Raw genomic sequence first — 22,749 nt, forward strand, 5'->3', positions numbered from 1 at the left:
TGCAGCATGTCCTATAAATAAATAATACATGAAATCAGATAAAAATATACGGTATTTCTTCTACTGTTACCGGAGAAATGATTTTAATCACTTCAAGCGTTTCATTGTTTCAGGAATTCAATTTTATCGGTAGCCTAATTGATGACAAGACGTTGATGCACAAAGTTCTTTCAAAATCCCAGGGTTGTAACCAAGTCACAAGTTTCCGAGTAACAAGTCAATCCCACTTTTATAGCTTTGACTCGAGTCATTTTCAATTCACCACCGAGTCAAGTCCGACTCCAAGTCAGCTAGCCGAGGGTCGAGTCCGAGTCATGGTATTATGACGAGTCTGACTCCAAGTCATTGTGTTGAACGCTCAATTTCCAGTTAAAGTCTTGTTAAACCCACTGTTGTAACTGTTTTGGCAACATCGAATGGTTCGCATCTATAATATACTAATTTTCCTCACTTTTAGCAGTTTTTGGTCGTATTTTAAAGTACCGGTACCAGTACCAACAGACAAGATATGAATGGTGTGATTATTTAACTTTTCTTCGATATTACAATGAAATGTCGGTTATACTTGTTTGAGTCTCGAGTCATATCCTTGGTTCGAGTCATGCGTAATGCCTCGAGTCCAAGTCGAGTCAATACACAAATTGTTCGAGTCAAGTCGAGTCATCGGAAAATCGTGACTCGAGTCATTACAACCCTGCCAAATCCCATCTAGTCACCGACGATCACCCCCCTGACGAGTGTCAGCCGAAAATAGTCGGATTCATATAAATAAGAATACACTATTCAATAGTACCGCATGTCGAAGTTCTTTCGGCTGCCTGCAAGCAAATCCTTACCAAAGTAACTATTGCACATTCCGCAGTCAATTACGCCGCGCTAAATAACGTCCTAATGAAGCGATAAATATGCCGATGCTCCGACTCTCGCTTGTCGTAATCTGACAGCACATGATCGCGCTGAAATGAAGATCGAAAAAACGCAGTTTGTAAGTCTTGTTATCGTATTATTGAATCAAGCATTGGCAGTTTACTCGCAAGCATTTTCGGTCATCAAAACACAGCGCAGACTTGGGCAACAAATTTTCAGATTTTCTATATCAGATAGAATTATTGCTGTACAGTACACTGTACAGCCTTAATCCAAATTGGACTCGAATTAGAATTATTGCCACACGGTTTATTTCAAATTAGAATAATCGCTGCACAAGTTTTTTCCAAATCTGACAAGAATTAGAATTGTAGCCACACAGTTTATTCCAAATTTGATTGAAACTAAGAATAATAGTTGCATGCACAGTTTTTTTCATAATTAAACTAGAATTAGAATTATAGCCACACAGTTTAGTCCAAATTAGATTAGAATTATAGCAAGAATTTTTTCAACTCAGATTAGAATTAGGATTATAACTATTTTTTTTCCAAATTACGTTGGAATTAAAATTGTGGCTACGGTTTATTCCTAATTAGATTAAAATTAGAATAATAGCTATACAGTTCATTTTCCAAGTTAGATTAGAACTAGAATAATAGCTAACATTTTTTTTTCAAATTACATCACAATGAAAATTGTGGCTAAAGTTTATTCCAAATTAGATTAAAATTAGAATAATAGCTATACAGTTTTTATCTAAATTACACTAGAATTACAATTATCGCTAGTTTTTCCTTCAAATTAGGTTAGGATTAAAATTAGAGCCTCAGTTTTCTCCACATTCGAATTCCTGACACAAAAACTTGTAAATTGAATGGAGTTTGTTGATATCAAATCGGAGGCACGAGAATTGCAAATGTCTGTGTACAGAAAACTCGGCTCGCTTTGCAGTGTACAGTTCTCGTGTATAGCAGTTTCAGGTAAACCAGAAATTAGGCCAATATCATAATTACAATTGGATCGTAGAAACATTTTACAAATTTAACTAGAATTAGATTGATGGCATCTGGCTTTAGAATTAACTAATAGTTCAAGCTTGCTACTAAGGATCTTGATATATGTAAAAATCTATTTCGGGTTTACAGATTACTGGCGTCGGACATAACACAAGTCCTCAAACAATGCTACGAACTATTACAAATCGAAAACATCTCACATTCAAAGGATGCTTTTTATCATCGAAAATTCCTTAGTCTTCTTTCCACTGCTCCATTTTTCGATGAGGCTATAAACGGCTAATGCCACGCTGTATAGACAAAAAATACGGGTGGCAACATTATTGGGTAACGGAATTAGTTTCAACTTGTGCCTGATATTGCAAATTGATCATGATTGACATGAATCAGAATTGACTGTTAATTCTAATTTATGGAGTCGTATAGCGAGAGATGAGATTTGAGAGAACTGAATCATCAGCTCCATGCCACCGAGAGTTAATTTATAAGCAATCATAGTTTCAACACTATTTTCCACTGGGAAAGGCTGTAACCCTAGATTGCTCGTATCACAGCGTACGAAATTGTAATTACTATCGAATGTAAACATGGAATTGCCGAATCTGCTGCTGGAAACTGGAGGATTTCCGGCAGGGTTGTGACCAAGTCACAAGGTTCCGGGTCACAAGTCCGTTTCAATAATATAGTTTCGAGTCAAGTCGAGTCATTTTCAATTCCAAACCGAGCATAAGTCAGTGAGTAGAGGCTCGAGTTCGAGTCATACTGTTCCCTCCTGCTCCCGCCCAATCACTGTGTTCACTGTTTAGTTTTTAGTTCAATCCTGTTCGACCCACTTTTTTCAACTATGTGGGAGTAACATATAATGGCTCGCATTCATAATATCGTGATTTTCCTCAGTCCTAACAGATTCTGGCCCTATTTTCCGAGTATCGGGACTGATAGACGAAATGTCATGTGAGGACTTAAATTCTTCGAAGTCACAATGAAATGTCATACGACTTAGTTCGAGTCATGCACAATGCACAATACAAAAATTGATCCACCCTGAACAAGGTTCCGAGTCACAAGTCCATTTCAGTCGCTGTCCCAAAACAATTCTGATCCAGGACTCTAAGCTGCAATATCACTACTTGCCATCCCATGTTAGCATTCGATAGTATTACAAAGCCTGGTACTTTAGTGGAAATAACCCATTTGTGAAAAGGTGATAGACCCACAGCATTGTCACAAAGTGCAATGAAATCGAGGTAGTCTCGAAAAAAATTCAAATATCTTTTAATGAGATAATAGCTAGAACTGGCATTATTATATCTTTGGTAGTCGCATTAAAGTACCTGGACATAATTGAACTTTTCATATCATTCATACAGTCATGTTCGAATGCTCAACTCGACGCACTTGATTTCACTCAGCTCTAGTTGTCAGTAAATAGATTTAGATTACTGTGCAAGTGCATGCAGACTATGGCTGTTCAAAAAACAATTTTTTTTTCAAATCTCACTGGCTACGTGATAAAATTGTTAGGCTGGTAAAAACAACGCTGCACATCAACTTTGGTTCAATTCCAACCGGTAAAAGCGAAATTCCTGCAGTAGAAAGTTTTGAATTTATTATCGAAAAATCTTCTGTCAACCCCACACAATCGTTAGGCTGTCAGTAAAGATGATGCACACCAAATTTGGCTCAATTCCAACCAGTAGATGCAAAGTTATTGGGGTAGAAAAATTTGGATGTGGTTAAAATAGTATTTACGGTGACTAACTCTTTAATTATTTACTATAAAATCATGGAAGTAGAAATTTTTCTACCGCAATAACTTCGCTTCTACTGGTTGGAACTTCGCTAAATTTGGTGTGCATCATCTCTACTGACAGCCTAACAATTTCGTGGGGTAGGCAGAAAAAATTTGAAATTTTATTTTTATATGATAGGCCTAAATTCAAAACTTTCTACGGCAAAAATCTCGCTTCTACTGGTTGGGATTGTGCCGAATGTGTTGCGCAACGTTGTTTTAACCGACCTAACAATTTTATCACATAGCCAGTGAAATAGGAAGAAAAAGTTTTTTTTTTAACATCTCTAATGAGCACTGTGCAGTTACACAGACATACAATTGGGACAAGCAGGCATAAGCTGTTTAAGAACTCAAAAACTATTGTGTTACTGTGTTAATTTGCCTACATTAAGTCAAAATTACGATTTTAAAGGTAACAAATGTCAAAATTCTGATTTTTAGGTAAAAAAAATTGCCGTGCTAATGACAATCATGCAATTAACGAGCGCACCTACCTAGTACGATACGCTTCCAGTTCCCAGGACATGAAATAATCTCTGCGTATGTTAATAACCTTTCCAAATAAACCTGAAATCAGAAGCAACCAAGTTACTAATGGCACCAATAATCCGTTCAATGATCATTGATAGCGTACGAAGAAGCAATCAATACAATCAAGAAGTGATTTGAAGTTCAAAATATTTTTTTTAAAAATTTATCGGATTAGGATATCGACGCATGTATATTGATGTACCGGTATATAGTTGTTCAGCCGATGACAATATTTACCGGTTAAATGGATGTGGACTGAGGAATATATAATTACAACAATATCGAAGAAAATCATTTTAATATACTGGCGTGTCACTCATTCTTCATGAAGTAGCGGTGTGCTCATTAGGACTATTCAAAAAAAACATTTTTTAAAAATTTACGGCTTTCCTGATAAAATTGTGTGATTGCCTGGAAAGAAAAACGCTACGAGCCAATTTTGACACAATTCCAACCAATAGAAGCATTGCTATATAAGAAAAAATACGGTATTGGATATATTTAATAAAAATCAATATAAAAATGTTGCTGTCCACCCCATGAAATTTGAAGGTTGTATGAAGAAACGATGCTCAAAAAATTTGGCCCAATTCCAAACAGTAGAAGCAAATTTATTTGAGTACAACATTTTTGGATTTGTAAAAAGTAGTATTTACAGTGGAAAACTTTTCAATTGTTTACTACGGTATGGATCTACCCCCTTGTAAATACTATGTTTTGAAATCCAAAATTTTGACCATCAAAAACTTCGCTCCTACTGGTTGGAGTGTAGCCAAATTTGTTGTGTTTCGCTTTTTTTAGACAAACTGACAATTTTCTGACGTAGCCAGCAGGGTTGTAATGAATCGAGTCATGATTTTCTGATGACGAGAATTGACTCAATTCATTTACTCTAAATACGGAAATGACTCAACTCGAGTCAATTTGTGTATTGACTCGACTTGGAATCGAGTCAATGCGCATGACTTAACCAAGTCATAAGAATCGAGACTCAGATGGCCAAGAGTGACATTTCATTTTAATATTGAAGAATACCGTACTGCATTAAAAGTAAACACAGTATTGGGATTTCCTCTGTTGGTACTGGTGGTAGCCTTCTTGAAAATGTGACCGGAAAATGCTAAAAGTGAGGAAATTGGTATATTATAATTGCGAACCATTTGATATCACCAAACAGAGTTATAAAAAGTGGGTTTACCAAGACTTTAACATAAAACTGAGCAGTCAACACAATGACTTGGACACGAGACAAAATACCATGACTCGGACTCGACCCTCTGCTCGCTGACTTGGACTCGAACTTGACTCGGTGGTGAATTGAAAAAGACTCAACTCGAGCCAAAACTATAAAAGTGAGATTGACTTGTGACTCGAAGCCTTGTGACTTGGTTACAACCCTGGTAGTCGGTAACATTTGAAAAAACTTAGGGTTGTTTTTCCACAGCTTTCTTCTTATATAGCAATGCTTTCATGGGTTGAAATAGAGCCAAAATTGGACCTAAATTTTTATTAAGCAGCCAGTAAGATTTTAAAAAATTTGAACAGCGTTATAGCAGCATGTCTTAAAAATCAATAATATATGAAATCAAGTAAAAATGTACGGCCTTACTCCTACTTTTACCGGAGAAACGATTTTAATCACTTTTAAGTGTTTCACGAATGCAATTTTACCGGTAATCGATGACAAAACGAATCAACTTGACAACGTGTTCTGTCATGGGGATCGGAAAGTAAGGTAGAGCAAACAAAGCAGTCTCCCAGGAATTACAACTATTAGATCTGCTATCGTATGACCATTGATCAGCGGGCTGATAGAAATTTGAATACTATATTCATATTGGAATAAAGCCCAATATTTTTTTGGCTGACACTCGCCAGGGTTAATCGTTACGAACTAGTAGAGATTTCAAAAGAAGTTTGTAGTTTATATCAACAATCGTGATGTCATAGTTAGCGATACCGGTACAATCGTTGATACACAATGCTCTTTCCAATTCTCTACTAGTTGCTGACGATTACCCCTGACGATTGTCAGCCAAAAACGTCCGGGTTCGTATTAATATGAATATACTATTCACGAAAAGTAAATCCTTACCAAAGTAATTATTGCACATTACGCAGTCAATAGCACCGCTCTAAATAACGCCCTGATGAAGCGATACATATGCCGATGCTCCGGCTCTCACTTGTCGTAATCTGACGGCACCTGATCGCGCTGAAATGGAGATCGGAAAAAAACACGTATTAATAGATCGAACCTTGGCTGGTTACTCGCAAACATTGTCGATCATCAAAACACAGCGCACACTTGGGCCACAAATATTCAGATTTTGTAACTTAAATAAAATTATTCCTGTACAGTGTTTATCCAAATTAGACTCGAATTAGAATTATGACCACACACAGGCGCGTATCCAGGGAGGGGTTTCGGGGGTCGTCAACACAAGGAGATTCTGTAATCGCCATTTACGCATGTACATAACCCTAATCAATTGACGCTATATTAGTAAATTTGAAACACCTCCCTTTCATTTAAAACCCATCTCCTTATTTTTAAGCTGGCTAAGCGCCTGGCGACACAGTTTATTGCAGATTAGATTAAAAGCGAATTAAAATTATAGCTACAGTTCGTTCCAAATTAGCATAAAAATACAATAATAGCTACACCTACACAGGGTTTTTACCAAACTAGACTGGAATTAGAATTACAGCTACTGTTCCAGGAAATTACACTAGAATTATAGCAAACAGATTTATTACAAATTTGACTAGATTTAGGATCATTAGTTTTTTCTTTGAATTAGGTTAGGATTAAAATTACACCTACGCTACAGTTTATTCCAAATTAGATTACAATTACAACAATAGCCACACAGTTTTTTTTTTAATTAGACTAGAATTGGGATTATAGCAACACAGTTTTCTTCCAAATTGGATTTAAGTAGAATTATATATACTAGATATTTTCCAAATTACATTAGAGTTAAAGTTGTAGCTACGATTTACTCCAAGTTGAATTAGAATTAGATTTACGGCCAACATTTTTTTTCCGAATTGGACTAGAATTAGGATTACAACTATTTTTTTCAAATTACTTTGGAATAAATTGTGGCTAAACCTTTTTCCAAATCAGATTAAAATTAGAATATCAGCTACAGTTTTTTTTTCAAATTAGACTAGAATTAGAATTATGACAAGTTCTTTCATTGAATTAAGTTAGGCTTAAAATTTTAGCTACAGTTTTTTCCAAATTCGAATTACTGACTTTGCTAAAACTTGTAAATTGAATGGAGTTTGTTGATATCAAATTAGAGTGCTTTCTCATAAGTACAGGAATTGAAAATGTCAGTGCACAGAAAACTTGGCTCGCTTTGCAGTGTATAGTTCTCGTGTATAGCAATTTCAGGTAATCCAGAAATTCGGCCAATATCATAATTACAATTAGATCGTAGAAACATTTTACAAATTAAACTAGAATTAGATTGATGGCATCTGGCTTTAGAATTAACTACTTGTCCAAGTTTGCTACTAACGAACTTGATATAATGTGTAAAAATTTATATCGGGTTTGCGGATTGCATGTGCCGTACATAGCACAACAAGTCTTTAAACAATCTGCCTACTATCAACTATTAAAAATCGAAAATATCTCACTGTCATAGGATGCCTTTTTTCATCAATAATTTCCATAGTCTTCTTTTCCCTGTCCCATTTTTCGAAAAGGTGATACACGGCTAACGCGACGCTGTATGGACAGGAAATACGGGTGGCAACATTATTGGGTAACGGAATCCGTTTCAACTTGTCCCTGATATTGCAAATTGATTATGATTGACATGAAGAATTGAGTAGTAATTGTAATTATCGAAGTCGTATAGCGAGAGATGAGATTTGAGAGAACTGAATTATCGAGTCATAGTGTTTTGACTCGAGCGCGAATCCACCTTTTTCAACTATGACCGAGTGATATAGAATAGTTCGCACTCATAATTTCGTAATCTTCTTCAGTCCTAACAGTTTCTGGTCTTATTTTCCGAGTATCAGGACTGATAGACGAAATGGCAATCATGTAAGGTAATTCTTCGAAGTTACAATGAAATGTCTGTCTCATCTGTCCTAGTCTTGAGTCATATGACTTGGTTCGTGTCATATGGAGTAGGCATTGACTCAAGTCGAGTAATCAAAAAATCGTGATTGCCCTGATTTCTGGCAATCCAAAAGCTAGCCTATCGTTCAGAGTGCAGAATTTGTCGAGTCTTGTCTTGATCGGAAGCTACTGTCGCACTAATTCCGAAAAAATAAATCAAAATATGGATTCCGGATTCCATCCATTCACTGATTAAATTGTCAGGTTACCCTGAAAATTGCTGCACACAAATGTTGGCTCAATTCCAACCAATAGAAGCGAGATTATTGCAGTAGAGAATTTTGAATTAATATTAATATGAAAATGTACAGTTATATTTCAAATTTTTTCTGTCTACCCTATAAACATGTTAGGCTATCAGTAGAGATGATGCAAACCAGATTTGGCTTAATTTCAACCACTAGAAGCGAAGTTATTGCTGTAGAAAAATTTGGATTTGAATAAAATAGTATTTACGGTGACTAACTCTTTAAATCAGTGATTCCCAAACGCGGCCCCCAGCTGGCCTTCTTGCGACCCCAAAAAAATATTGAGAAATCGTGTTATGACATGACAAAACATAAAATTTATATTTATAAAACACTCTTGCTTGGCTTGGAGTCTGAAGTTTATCATTGGGATCACAGGAAAGTAATGAGTAGACTGCTATCGTTTCGTCACTGCTGTTTCGATGCAATGTGTCATAACTAGTGCAAGTTTTTGCTGCAGTTACATCCGCGGAAAGTTGCATTTAGTTATTTATTTTTGACAAAAGTTGCGAAAGTTGCACTAAAAGACCACATTTTGCTCGGTTGACTAAAAAAAGGTCAATTTACCGGCTCAGCTCCCGAAATGCCCGTACTACGGTGCTGATTTACGGTGTTTCAGTCGAATTTGGCCGTGTATTTCACCAAAACAGAAAATACTTCCATGAAAAGTCGAAAAAGTTGCAAAATGTTGCATAGAGTAGCATGAAAAAAATGGACAAAAGTTACACTATAAGATTCCTTCAAACAGCATTCTACATATCATACGAGTATTTATGAAGCTTCCGGAATCTGTAAAAAAAGTTGCAAAAACTTGCCCTAGTCATAACTTTCCAGTTGATCGAGCAGTAGCTATAAATATAGATATAGAGAGGGCCATAACTGCGGCAGGCCAAACCCCTATGGGAGGCGGACGAGGTCAAACGGGGCTCAAAATTATTTCGTGAATTAGCATAAATTATAGAATATTTTTGGAAATTTGATGCATCTCTTTCAATTTTTGCTCTAGACGTGATCTCATGCTGGCAAATATCTGGATTTCTGAGTACTCATCTCCAAGAAAAATGTGTAAGATTTATAGAAATGGGCTCGCGCCACGACGCACCAATACATACTCAAGTTTTAGGCCATGTAGCATGCGACTCCAAGAAGTGTGTCAGAACGATCGGCAGCGAGGAAACCTTGGCCAAACAGGACTGCTCTTATGCTGACCAAAAACTTCGTTATACATACAAAATACTCTCTTGGCTATCTGAACCACACGAGACAAATACCATCCCACAGGGAAAAATTATATTCCAGTGAAGAAATACCAATTTGAAATCGTGAATGTCTCTTAGTTTAGAAGCCTACGTACGGGCGATTCTATAATTTTGGGATATAGCAGACAGGTCACGAAATAACATGTTACGGAATCATACTAATGGGCCCTACAGTTTCCAAGACACCTCACTCAGCTCTACCGGTAAATCTGATTGCGTGAGCAGTGAGGACAATAAATGGATAGTAATATATAGCCTATGCAATTCCCGATCGTATTGACCGATTTTATCAAGAATTATCAAAAATTTTTACGCTTTGCGCATGCTCGCTTAACAGTACGCTGATTTCGTGGCAAAAGCGAACTAGGTGTTACCTGATACGGGTAGGTTTATCACCTATGGAAGCCCAAGACCCAAGTTTATTATTTTTGGGAGGGGCGCAGACGAAGTGCTGTTTCGTTCCTGCCAACGGGTATACGCACGAAGATGATTAATTATTATGGAGAGGCCCTACCTTTTCAAACACACCTCCCTCGCCTCTAACTGATTACGTGAGCAGAGAGAGGATAAAAATTGATGGCAATATATATGCAATAAATGCCTGAAATGCAGAAAATTTTCACGCTTCGCGCGTCCACGCGATTGATTGCCATTGACGTCATAAGCGATTGATCGGAACGATGCCAATTTCCATATTTTGATGACTATTTTGGGTCCGTTTCATTGTCATGGACTCTGAAATTCTAAATTTGGCCCTGATACCGAAAAAGTTTGGGAATGATGGAATTGATAAATTTTCCTACTGCAATAACATCGCTTCTACTGGTTATAATGGAACCAAATTTGATTTGCAGCGTTGTTTTAGCCAACATCAACATTTTATCACATAGCCTGTGCAATAGGGCTGTTCAAAAATACGGTAGCTTTTTTTCCTGAATCTTGATGGTTACGTGATTAAATCGTTAGGTTGCCTTAAAATACGACACACACCAAATTTTAATTCATTCCAACCAATAATCGCTGATTTCGTACAGTTGCAGAGATGCAAAAAAAATTTTTGTCAGATTTTTCTGTCAACCCCATGAAATTGTTGTGCTGTCTTCAAAGACGATGCATAACAAATTTGACTCAATTCCAACCCGTAGAAGCGGAGTTATTTCAGTTTTTCTTTGCTAATTCTTAGATTATCCACTGATCTAAGATAATCCCAGAATTATCGAAGAAAAACTCCAATAGCTCCGCTTCTATGGGTTGGAATTGAGTCAAATTTGTTTTCCATCGTCTTTGAAGACAGCGCAACAATTTCATGGGGTTGACAAAAAAATCTGACAAAATTTTTTTTTGCATCTTTGGGTAAATTCAAAATCAGCGATTATTGGTTGGAATGAATTAAAATTTGGTGTGCGTTGTTTTTTAAGGCAACCTAACGATTTAATCACGTAACCAGCAAGATTCAGGAAAAAAAGTTTTTTTGAACAGCCCTACTGTGCAATTTGAAAGAAAAAATTGTTTTTGAACACCTCTACTGTGTGTACACGTCGCTGTGCAGTTCCACAGACATAGAATCGGTACAAGCAGGCAAAAGCTGTTCGAGGACTCACAAAGAATTCTGCGTTACTCCACCACCTACGTGATTTCTCACTTTCACTGGGTGAGGGCCAAATATCAAGATCTATACCCAGTTACCCACCACTTGATTGTTGCATTCATGTTCGGTTGGCTCACCGTGCTATCATCGATATATATGGTCAAGCATCAACTATATCTTTTGTGTACTTTGTTTGATAACTGAAAAATAGGTATGATATTATAAATAGGCTACCTTTATTCGAGAGTGTTAACCCCAGTTGCAAAGGCGCCACAGGGTATGGCGGCAGACTTGTACAAACTAGACTACTGAATTTTCAAAGTTAGCAACTAGAACTAGAACTACTCACTTTTCATAGTCCGCAACTAGAACTACAACTAGATTTACTAAAAAAACCATTAGTTAGTTGACCGTCAACTAGCTAGACATATGGGTTGTAAAATTCTGTACGAGGCCATAATCTGAGTTTTCGATACATCATGGGAATCTCAATTGGTCGCATCGCAGAATCCAAATATGAAGCACTACATTAGGAATATCCACAGAAACGACATTTCTGCTATCAACAGCCCAGTATGGTAACAAAAAACATAATGATATGAGCAAAATTTATTATTGGCGATATCTAACTAGCACTAAAATGCACGTGTGAAAAATGTGCATTAGGCCTATTGAATTTGTTGAGCTGTTCTTACTGTTATCAAGTCATAATGAGTGTTATGCTTCAGCAGTGATTCCCAAACTTTTCCAACTTGTGGCACACTGGGAAAGTTGTAAAACTCTCGCGGCACACTTTAGGCGAGAAAAGATGTTCTATTTTGCACGAGCAGAACACATAAAATAGAAAGGAGGTCGAATTGTTCACAAACTTACCCGCATTTTGTAACGCAAAAGGCTAGATACGAAAAGGATTTTTGGATGCGGCTAACAAAACCGCTTGCGTCGAAATCGCCACACAAACTCAGTCATTAATTGCAAGCGGTGTCTCTCGTTTACAGCTTTACAGCTTTGAATTTCCTCAAAAAAGAAAAGGCATGTCCTCCTTGCCATGAAGACTCGAATTTTAACAGGATATTGAAATTTTTGCATCGATTGTGGAATAGGATTTGCTAGTGGACAGCTAAAAATCACACAACTTCATTTGAAGAAATCGCTTTTCATTTTCGTAAATCAATCAGCTGCTCTTTCTGCGGGAATATTGCTTGATTTATTAGGATACCATGTCTGATTTTCATTGTCACTCGTGCATATTGATCAGCTGTTAAAGAAGTTAAACCGTCTGTAAGTCGCGTATATTAGTCTTCAGGCCTTTTTCAAAATATTTATAAAGTTCTTCTTTTGCAACACCTTTAAAATTGTTGGTGTCATACCTTAGATTCTGTGGTGGCACACAGGAATTACTGAGCAACAGACTCAATACAAACTACTGTATTTTCAAAATCCGCAACTAGGACTAGACTACTCGCTTTACAAAACTCACAAACATAGAACACAAACTAGAACCCACAACCTTTGAAAATCCACAACTAAACAAGTAAGTAGACTCAAGTCTAAAGCAACTCCTTAATTTCCATAATAGCCTAACGGTTTTGCACGCGAGTACAAGTTTAAAATGAGAGTTTCGACCCCCGAAAGCTATACCCAGTTATGCCACTGTTAATAGTGATGACTCTGAGCTAGAAATGGCTGCAAGAACATCACGCAACAGAACAATGGTTGAGCATAATAACAGCAGCTAGTTCACCGTCAAAGAACTAGATTGATAGTTTGTACAAGTCTGGTCGTGTCCAAGTCTACATGGATTGAATGTATGTTTGGCATCGGACAGAGTTTTATCGAGATGGCATTGATACATAAACAAGGAATCTGACGACCCACGACTGTGTTTGCGGCTTTCTTCTTTTCAAAATCTGGAAAAAGAAATCATTCCCGCACGCCGATAACTAAAAAATATCGTTCTGCACTTCCCTTTCACTCTGAACACGTGCAAAAAATGGTTTCTGTTTGCGGGTGGTCGGAAGGGGGATGGTCAAAATCTTGCAAAAATATAAAGATAAATTCAATAACAATATAAACAACAGCGAACGTACCACTTTACTATGTCGCTACCTTCGAGTCAAAAGTCATTGCACATTTTGAATCGAGTCAAGTCACTAGTTTTTTGGAGTTGACTCAAGTCAAGTCAAGTCAAGTCACCAGTCAAGTCAAGATTCAAGTTAAGTTGAATTTTAGAAGTATGAGTGATGATGCTAAGTGATTACATTTTGTTAACTGGTTGACAGTATTGGGATGACTCGAGTCATGACTTGACTCGAGTCAGACTCTAGTCACCTTTTTCGTATGACTTGACTTGACTCGAGTCACTTTGCTAAAATGACTCGACTTGACTTGACTCGGCGTCTCATAAATGTGGATTGACTCGTGACTTGGAGCAAAATTCACGAGTCAATTTCGAGTCATCAAGAAATCGATATCGATAAAAATCATTGTATCTTGCTTCTTGCATATGTTCGGATTGTACGCGAAACGGTGGTGTAACCCATGAGAGCAACCAATCATTAAATGATCGTGCGTTTTACTGAGCCTCCATTGTTCTCTCACAAATATATTGATCTCACACTAAGGTTATATAGTCAACAACCACAGGCGCAGGCCGGAATTGTATCATATCAATTTGTAAATAGGTAATGTATTGCATCATATCAATTCGTTTCTCTATTCTCTATTTTGGCTGGTAGGCCTAACTATAATCCGAGGTCATGCAATTACTTACGTAGTTAAGCATTTCTACGTATATGTGAGCAATAAAGCCCCTTCTTGCGTTTATATTCAACTCTATATTCGTTCATAGGGTCAGAATCAATAACCACTCAATCTGTATCTTAGACAGTTAGCAAAATGCAATGTCGTAATCATGCCTCATACTTTGAAAAGGCAACTTGACTTGAATTGTGACTTGACTCGTGACTTGACTTGACTTGACTCGACTTGACTCAAGTCACCTCCAAAATTCGAGTGACTTGACTTGACTCGAGTCACCTTCGAAAATCGATTGACTTGACTTGACTCGAGTCAAAATGTGCAATGACTCGAAATGACTCGAAGGTAGTGACTTGATCCCAACACTGCTGGTTGAAGGGTAGATTTAATTGACCATTTATCTTGAATCAAATAACGAATACGGTATATATAAATTTAAATAGCCTATACAAGCAAAATGACGTTGTATAGATCACGCACCCCAAGAACTGATGATAAAATACATGAATAACTGTATACCTACATGCTAGAGTCTGTTATTATCAGTCGATATATAGGACCGAATACGAAGCCACGAGAAGTTGATCAGATTAGTTTGATTAGTTTGATTAGAGTTGTTAAAGGTGAGCACTGCGCAATGTAAGCACTGAGTCGTCTAAGAAACAGAGATACGTTTTTATTAGAATAATATATTGCTACTACGACAAAGTATACTGTGATTGTTTCGTTTGTGGTCAATTTATTTGTGATGTAACAATGGATGATCAGCAAGACGTACAATCAGTGAATGACTGGTTGCTCTTACAAGTGACACCGGCATATTGCAAACAACTCGAACATACATAAGATTAAGTGATTCAATCGACACCGTTTACTTAATGACTTGAAATTGACTCGGACATCTTGCTCAAGTCACGAGTCAATCCACATGTTTGAAGCGCACGAGTCAATAGTGTGGAGTGAAAAAAAAATAAATTTGAATTTCAAAAAGTGCCTCTGATATTTGGCCCCAAATCAAAAATGAATAACTTCTATCATAATTTCAGGCTCTTACACCCTCTAGTGGCCGAGCTTATTCACCAAACGAGTCGAAAATAGCTAATTTTGCCATATCCTGATAACCGTTTATGCTAGAAAGCCAGTTTTGGGTTTAAAATCTGTGGAAGCAACATGTTTCTATCCCACTTCCATAGAACTTTGTCCTGAAAATGTACAGAAAAAAAGTTACAAGCAAATTGTCGATTTTTAGACCGCCATTAAAAGTGTTGGATGTTTGTACCAAATTTGCAATGCCGATTAGCATGTTACTGTTTGTTGCATTGCTGCTTTAACAACGAAATCTTGTTTGAAGGACTTATCAGTTGATTTTTATATCAACCAAGTATAATTTGGATAGTAGAGAGCATGATTGAACTTTCTTCATAGTTGCAAAGGAGCTACATGACCATTGGATTTGGTGCAATGTATTTTCCATAAATGAGTTCCTATTGCGCGAAAAGTCAAACTGATGTTGAAATTTAGTCAACTAACTCGGTATCACTTACAGGAGCTGCTGCTGCAACTTGTGTATTGCAAGATGTTGGAATAATCAACTAAAAAAGTGATTCGTTTGTGGTAGATCACGGCAAATTACGAGGAGAGAGAGAAAGGTGCAGAAAAGAAATACAAAGAAGAGAAGCAGAAAACATATATCTTGTGTATGGACTCTACTTCGATGGAAGAAAAGATGACACTTTGAATATGGTTGAGGCACCCGCTGGAAAATGCTCTATGACAACAGACCTGGAGGAACATATTGTTTTAGTAGGATAACCAGGTGAGTATTAGCTCTGTCACTTGTCACCTCCCAATGGAAAAGGTCGTATTTTGGCAAGAAATATATCGGTTTATTTCCAAACCGACCTCTGCAAAATCCCAGCTGTTGTGAGATCAGACGGTACAGCTTCAATGACAGGGAGATTCAAAGGCTGCATTCGTGCAATGGAAGAAATTTTACAAAGACCACTTCAATGGGCTATCTGCTTGCTTCATGATAATGAGCTGCCATTCTACATATCCGCCTTGAAAGTTGTATTGTAATATTGTATTGCGTGTTTGAATTACGCATTGCTGTGAAAACATATCTTAATGGCAGCTCATTAACATGAAGCAAGCAGATAGCCCATTGTAGTGGTCTTTGTAGAAGTTCATTGCACGAATGCAGCCTTTGAATCTCCCTGTCATTGAAGCTGTACTGTCTGATCCCACGACAGCTGGGTTTTTGCAGAGTTTGGTGTTGGAAATAAACTGATACATTTCTTGGCAAAACACGACCTTTTCCATTGGGAGGTGACAAGTGACCGAGGTAATACTGACCTGGTTCTCATACTAAAACAATATGTTTCTCCAGCTCTGTTGTCATAGAGCATTCTCCAGTTGGTGCCTCAACCATATTCAAAGTGTCATCTTTTCTTCCATCGAAGTAGAGTCCATACACAAGATTTAAGTTTTCTGCTCCTCTTCTTTGTATTTCTTTTCTGCACCTTTCTCTCTCTCCTCGTAATTTGCCGTGATCTACCACAAACGAATCACTTTTTTAGTTGATTATTTCAACATCTTGCAATACACAAGTTGCAGCAGCAGCTCCTGTAAGGTCCAATACATTATACCGTTCACAAACTCTTGCCAAGTTGATCCCCAACACATGGTTTTGGTTTGATGGTTGAGCACCTCCCATAAAAGTTGAATCATTACCAGAAGATGTTGATTAAGATTGCATTGACTCTGAATCACTTTGAATAAAGCTGAATTGCCGAATAGAAGTGCTGGCAACTGCATTAGAATCACCGGTTGTTGGATTGAGCTTGACTGCCTTCGAAATCTTTCGTCAACTGATGAAAGAGGCACAGCGTCAACCAAACATTTTCCCTTGCGCTCTGCTTTCTGATCTTCAAATCTTTCGGTGCAATCCTTAAGCCACATTGGAGTGCAATTTTATCTCTCTGTTTGCTATCGCAGCAGAAGATGCCAAAAAGCCTATCAATATCTTGCAAGAACGTAGTTTCCATTTCTTTATAAGAATTTGATGTTCTAAATTTCTTGTGATACCGAGTTAGTTGTCTAAATTTCAACATTAGTTGATTGACTTTTCGCGCAATAGGAAACTCATTTATGGAAAATACATTGCACCAAATCCAATGGTCATGTAGCTCCTTTGCAACTATGAAGAAAGTTCAATCATGCTCTCTACTATCCAAATTATACTAGGTTGATATAAAAATCAACTGATAAGTCCTTCAAACAAGATTTCGTTGTTAAAGCAGCAATGTAACAAACAGTAACATGCTAATCGGCATTGCAAATTTGGTACAACCATCCAACACTTTTAATGGCGGTCTAAAAATCGACAATTTGCTTGTAACTTTTTTTCTGTACATTTTCAGGACAAAGTTCTATGGAAGTGAGATAGAAACATGTTGCTTCCACAGATTTTAAACCCAAAACTGGCTTTCTAGCATAAGCGGTTATCAGGATATGGCAAAATTAGCTATTTTCGACTCGTTTGGTGAATAAGCTCGGCCACTAGAGGGCGTAAGAACCTGAAATTATGATAGAAGTTATTCATTTTTGATTTGGGGCCAAATATCAGAGGCACTTTTTGAAATTCAAAATTTTCTTTTTTTCACTCCACCCTAACGAGTCAAGTCAAGTAATCTCATTTCAGCAAAGTGACTCGAGTCAAGTCATATGAAAAATTTCACTCGAGTCAAGGGATGACTCGAGTCATCCCAACACTGCTATGATCCTACTCTACACCAGCCAATTTGTGAGTTAGGAGCATCGAATTTAAACTCTGTATACTTTACGAATAACGCCATAAGATAAAAATTTGTTAATCAAATTATGGAAGATCTACTTGCAGCTATGATTGATCTTGACATTGACTTTGCGGACTTGACTTAAGCCTATTCAAAAATGAGAAATTTAATAAATGTATTTTGAATACAGATATTTTCGACTGACACTCGGCCCTGGTAATCGTCAGGATCTAGTGGAGAATCGGCGGGGGGGTATTGTATATCAGCATTGTATCATAAAATATGACGTCACTAGCATGAAAATTCAAATGATCCAGCCAAATGTCTGGCCCAAGCTCAATGTACTATTTTTTAGACTATGTTATACACTGCATTGAATCTCAGCCCTTTGTTGAAATAGGCACATATCTTGCATGATGGGAACCATTCTCAAGTGACAACTAAGATTATTGATTTAAAATGTCTTTGCTCACTGTTAACAAGTGACACAGTGCAAGTGCTTTACCAGCAGACTATCAGTCAACAAGTCCCGGTAAAAACATGAGGTCAAAACATTATACACTGCACACCAATTACAATATAGTGACTAGTGACGTCATATTTTGTGATACGATTGTCGGTATACGATGTTCTTCCCAATTATCTACTAGTTGCTGACGATTAAATCTGACGAGTGTCTGCCGAAAATATCAGGTTTCAGTTCAATATATGAATAAACACTACAGTGTTCAATAGAATGCTAATATTATTATGAACCTTCAATTCGGTACAATGTAAATAGAATAAGTTCTAAAATCAATCTTACCATCAAGAGCCTCTCTTTCGCTGATGTGCGACAGAACTGACACTGAAGGTAATTCGTCGTCATCATCGTGATTAGCGTTCGATGTTATGAGCCTGTTACAGGCGGTGCCCTTGGTGATTTAGGATTTATTTCCCATTTTTCAAAAGCTTTTTCGCAGGAGTCTTGATAGGCTTTGAAGACTCGTTCATGTCCTTACGGAAACATTCACGGAAAACGTTGCAACGTAACTTCTTGATTATTTCACCGTGCAGAAAGGCATTGTCGCATGTTGAGCCAAGGTAAGCTCTGTGCATGTGGAATCGCGAACAGATATCAGTTCAGGATCTGCATTAGAAATTACCGTATTCTCTGTATTGATAAATAAACCATTAGTGGCGAGGAGGGTCTAATTTCAATACTCTAAACCATATTTCTCACTAATCGACTGGAATGGGCAATTATTGTGCTTGTGCCCATTTCTAACCATATGATGGTACTCGTGCAGTGCCGTCGGAGTCGGCCAGGCGGGTGCAAATATGCTCACCACTCATGAGCCACACTGGAAACAGTGGTTGTTTTCGGCAATGAGTTGAGCTAGACAGAGGGATTTCTTACATAGAATATTTAAATAATTAAACAAAAAGTTGCGGGTGACGTTGCCATCAATCCCACTCTGGCTCATCAATCCTTATCGAATAATGATACCGCTTAATATCAATTGTACAACTGAGTTAAGATACAGTTCTGCATTAGAAGATCACGAATTGTATCTATGGAATGAACAGAAGCAAATAGTACAAAAATTGGAATTTTAATGATAAGAAGGTTAACGCGAAGAGACAACGCTACCAATTTGAAGTAAGTGTGAGAATAAAAGTGAGATATCGGATCAGAAGCAAATGAAAAATGATATCGATTATTAGGCCATGGTTATATATAACAATCAGGCATTTAATCATATTACCCAATATATATCAAGAAGAAGTAATAATAGTAGCTAGCTGGTAACCATGGAATTGTACAATTATGAGATATGGTAGTCAATATTGGATCATCCGCACTCTGCCCAAAAATGCTGGAAGGCGCGAAGGCCCATTCAGTAGCAACTTGCTGAAGCTTAGGCCTATAATATCTTTGGTCAATCAGTTCAAAGCTTGGAGCATGACGCTAATAGTCGAGTCGCACAAAATGTCAATAATAGCACCATCCTCAAATTAGGTCACTTAGTTGTCCAAATTTCCTCTCCAGTCTTGCCGACCCGACCGACTTGCCGACCCGACTTGCTGTATCCTTGGCCTTTTGGATATGGTTTGTAAGGTGCATAGTACCACTTGAAAATTGGGTTGTAATCAAGTCACAAGTCAATCTCACTTTTATAGGTTTGACTCGAGTCAAGTCAAGTCATATTCAATTCAGCACCGAGTCAAGTCCGAGTCCAAGTCAGTGAGAAGAGGGTCGAATCCGAGTCATGGTATTATGACTCGAGTTGAGTCCAAGTCATTGTGTTGACTGACCAGTTTCCAGTTAAAGTCTTGCTAAATCAATTTTTATAACTCTTTTCGGTGATATCAAATGGTTCGCATTCATAGTATACAAATATTACTCATTTTTATCAGTTTCTGGTCGCACTTTCAAGTACCAGTACCAATAGACGAAATCCCAATAATGTGGTTAGGCTACGGTACTTTACTATTCTTCAACATTACATTGAAATGTCGGTCTTGGCCGGATGAGTCTCGAGTCATATGACTTGGTTCGAGTGATGCGCAATGACTCGAGTTCAAGTCGAGTCAATACACTACAAAAAATAAGACAAATTTAGTCTTATGGTCTTAAAGTGACTTTTTATGAATAAAGTCAATAAGAATTTTTCGTCTCAAAATTAAGACCATTTTCGCTTGAAGCCAAGAGACAAATTGCATGTCTTATAAAGAGGAATCAGTATTAATTTCAAGACCGAATAATCTTGACAATTCAATATGGCCTTAAAAAGTTTGATTAGTCCTAATTTTAAGACCGAATAATCTTGACAATTTAGTATGGTCTTATAAAGCTGGAACAGTCTTAATTTCAAGACCGAATAATCTTGACAATTCAATATGGCCCTAATTTTAAGACGGAATAATCTTGATATGATTCAATATGGCACCGTATCAAAAAGCTGAATCAGTCTTCATTTTAGGACCAACTAATCTTGACGATTCAATATGTTCTTGAAAAGCTGAATCAGTCTCGATTTCAAGACCTCACTTCATCAGTAAGACTGAATTTGCTGAAAATGAGACCAAATCCGGGAATGTCTTAAATTTGAGACAAAAATTGCAAATTATTTTTTGTAGTGATACACTGATTGAGCTGAGTCTAGTCATTTCCGTATTTTGAGAAAAAAATACTCTCCAGTCACGTTGAGTCATCACAAAATCGTGACTCGAGTCATTACAACCCTGATTGAAAACTTGAGGTGTTTGATTTGCATTTGAACATGGCAATTATTGCAATCAGTCAATCACCAATCATCATTCAGCAGAGCCAGTGTCCCATAAATCAGGTTGCAACCACTCTACACTTCACTCTTTCTGTGCTATCTCTCATGACGTCGACTTTCCTCAATCCATTACAATGGACAAACGAAACTCAGACAACGGAATCACAGTTGAAATCGACACTCAGACAAAAGGTTACTAGTAATCTGCTCACACCTCAGAGCTCAGACGAAGAGTTTCAGCCACGCTCAAAAGACATGATGCATCACTAACGCACTGATCAACACTCCTTGGCGTTGAAATTCAAATTGTTTAATGGTATCTCGTTCAAATAATATAGAAAAGCACCATAATTAGGGCTGGTCAAAAGTGACTCAATCACTCAAAATCGAGTACCTGAGTGATTTGATTCTGAAATCTGAATCACGTATTATGCTTCAAGTCGAGTCTAGTTCAGTGATGAGCGGACTGTAATATTTTTCGGTCCAAGTCCGATCCTGAAAATTTTTATTTCAGTCCTAGTCCATCCTGATCCAAAAATATTTTCCAAATTTACTGTCCAAGTCCGGTCCTGAAAATTTTCAATTCAGTCCTAGTCCATCCTGATCCAAAAATATTTGCCAGATTTTCAGTCCAAGTCCATCCTGCTCCAAAAAAATTTCAAAATCTAAAATCTACAACTGAAAAAACAGAAGGACATGTTATAGGGCGGTTATAAACACTGAACATCTAATTCGATTCAATTCCAGCTTGTAAGAAGCGTAGTTAAAACAACATGAGAATTTTCAATATACTAAAAAGTATACACATTTTAGATAGTGGCTGCCCGTCCCTATGAAGTTTTGTACGAAATTGGTGCATTACGAGTTTGATTCAATTCCAACCAATGGAAGCGTGAAAATCGTATTTACTGTGGGAAATTCTGTCATCAATAATTAGAGCTACAACCCTATTTTGAACAGCTTCTTGGAGGTACAGAACTTGCATATACAATATATTCATATTGAGATTTACCCATACATTTTAGGCAGACACTCATCAGGGACAATCGTCAGCGACTAGTAGAGAATTGGAAAGAACCTTGTATATCAACAATTGTATCACAAAATACGACAGGCGAAAATATGTCATCCGAAAATATCCGGGTTCATTCCAATATGAATATACTATTCAACACTACACTCGGGGCCGTGCATTACTAAATGCAGAGTGACTAGAGTAACACTCATGGATGCCAAGTTTGAGGAGGCTCTCGGAGCCAAAATATCTTGTGACAAAATAGTGCCAAATTATCTAAAGTACGGTGATGTGTTGCAATAGGCATTAAGCATTGCATTACCATCAAGTTTACGGTACTTTAGGCTGCAGAAAGAAGATTGTACCACCACGACTTGGTAGAATTCGTGCTCTTCTACACTACAAAAAAAAATTAGACAAATTTGGTCTCAAATTTAAGAAATGAGGATGATTT

General features: G+C 37.3%; 2 protein-coding genes across 3 annotated transcripts in view; both read right to left on the minus strand.

Annotated features, from left to right (window-relative positions):
- LOC145436426 (protein NLRC5-like) overlaps positions 1-22,749 on the minus strand; it is a 233,178-nt gene that overhangs the window by 105,624 nt on the left and 104,805 nt on the right. The gene's annotated exons all lie outside the window — the stretch shown is intronic.
- Positions 158-21,091, minus strand: LOC145436899 (cyclin-Y-like protein 1). 2 transcript variants are annotated; one of them, XM_080314099.1, is made up of 6 exons: positions 18,817-21,090; positions 11,557-13,490; positions 7,867-8,020; positions 6,308-6,427; positions 4,176-4,248; positions 2,112-2,176 (listed from the first exon to the last, which is right to left on the minus strand). In XM_080314099.1, exons 2-4 carry the CDS (start codon positions 11,574-11,576, stop codon positions 6,395-6,397), a joined length of 207 nt encoding a protein of 68 aa, XP_080170225.1. In that variant the 5' UTR covers positions 11,577-13,490; positions 18,817-21,090; the 3' UTR covers positions 2,112-2,176; positions 4,176-4,248; positions 6,308-6,394. The 2 variants fall into 2 exon arrangements, with proteins under 2 accessions (XP_080170220.1, XP_080170225.1); XM_080314094.1 differs by lacking the exons at positions 2,112-2,176; positions 4,176-4,248; positions 6,308-6,427 and adding an exon at positions 158-956 and having other exon boundaries at positions 18,817-21,091.

This window comes from Botryllus schlosseri, chromosome 1 (assembly GCF_051294905.1).
Source record: "Botryllus schlosseri isolate E-star chromosome 1, Bs_hap1, whole genome shotgun sequence".
NCBI lineage: Eukaryota > Metazoa > Chordata > Ascidiacea > Stolidobranchia > Styelidae > Botryllus > Botryllus schlosseri.

Bases quoted from the DNA above. Each gene is read 5' to 3' on its own strand.
- LOC145436899 (XM_080314094.1), bottom strand. From the start codon at position 11,576: ATGAATGCAACAATCAAGTG. The intron at 8,021-11,556 runs GTGGGTAACTGG...TTGCAATATCAG, and splicing joins ATGAATGCAACAATCAAGTG to GGACAAGTTGAAACGGATTC. The intron at 957-7,866 runs GTGAGATATTTT...TCTTCATTTCAG, and splicing joins AAAAAAGGCATCCTATGACA to CGCGATCATGTGCTGTCAGA.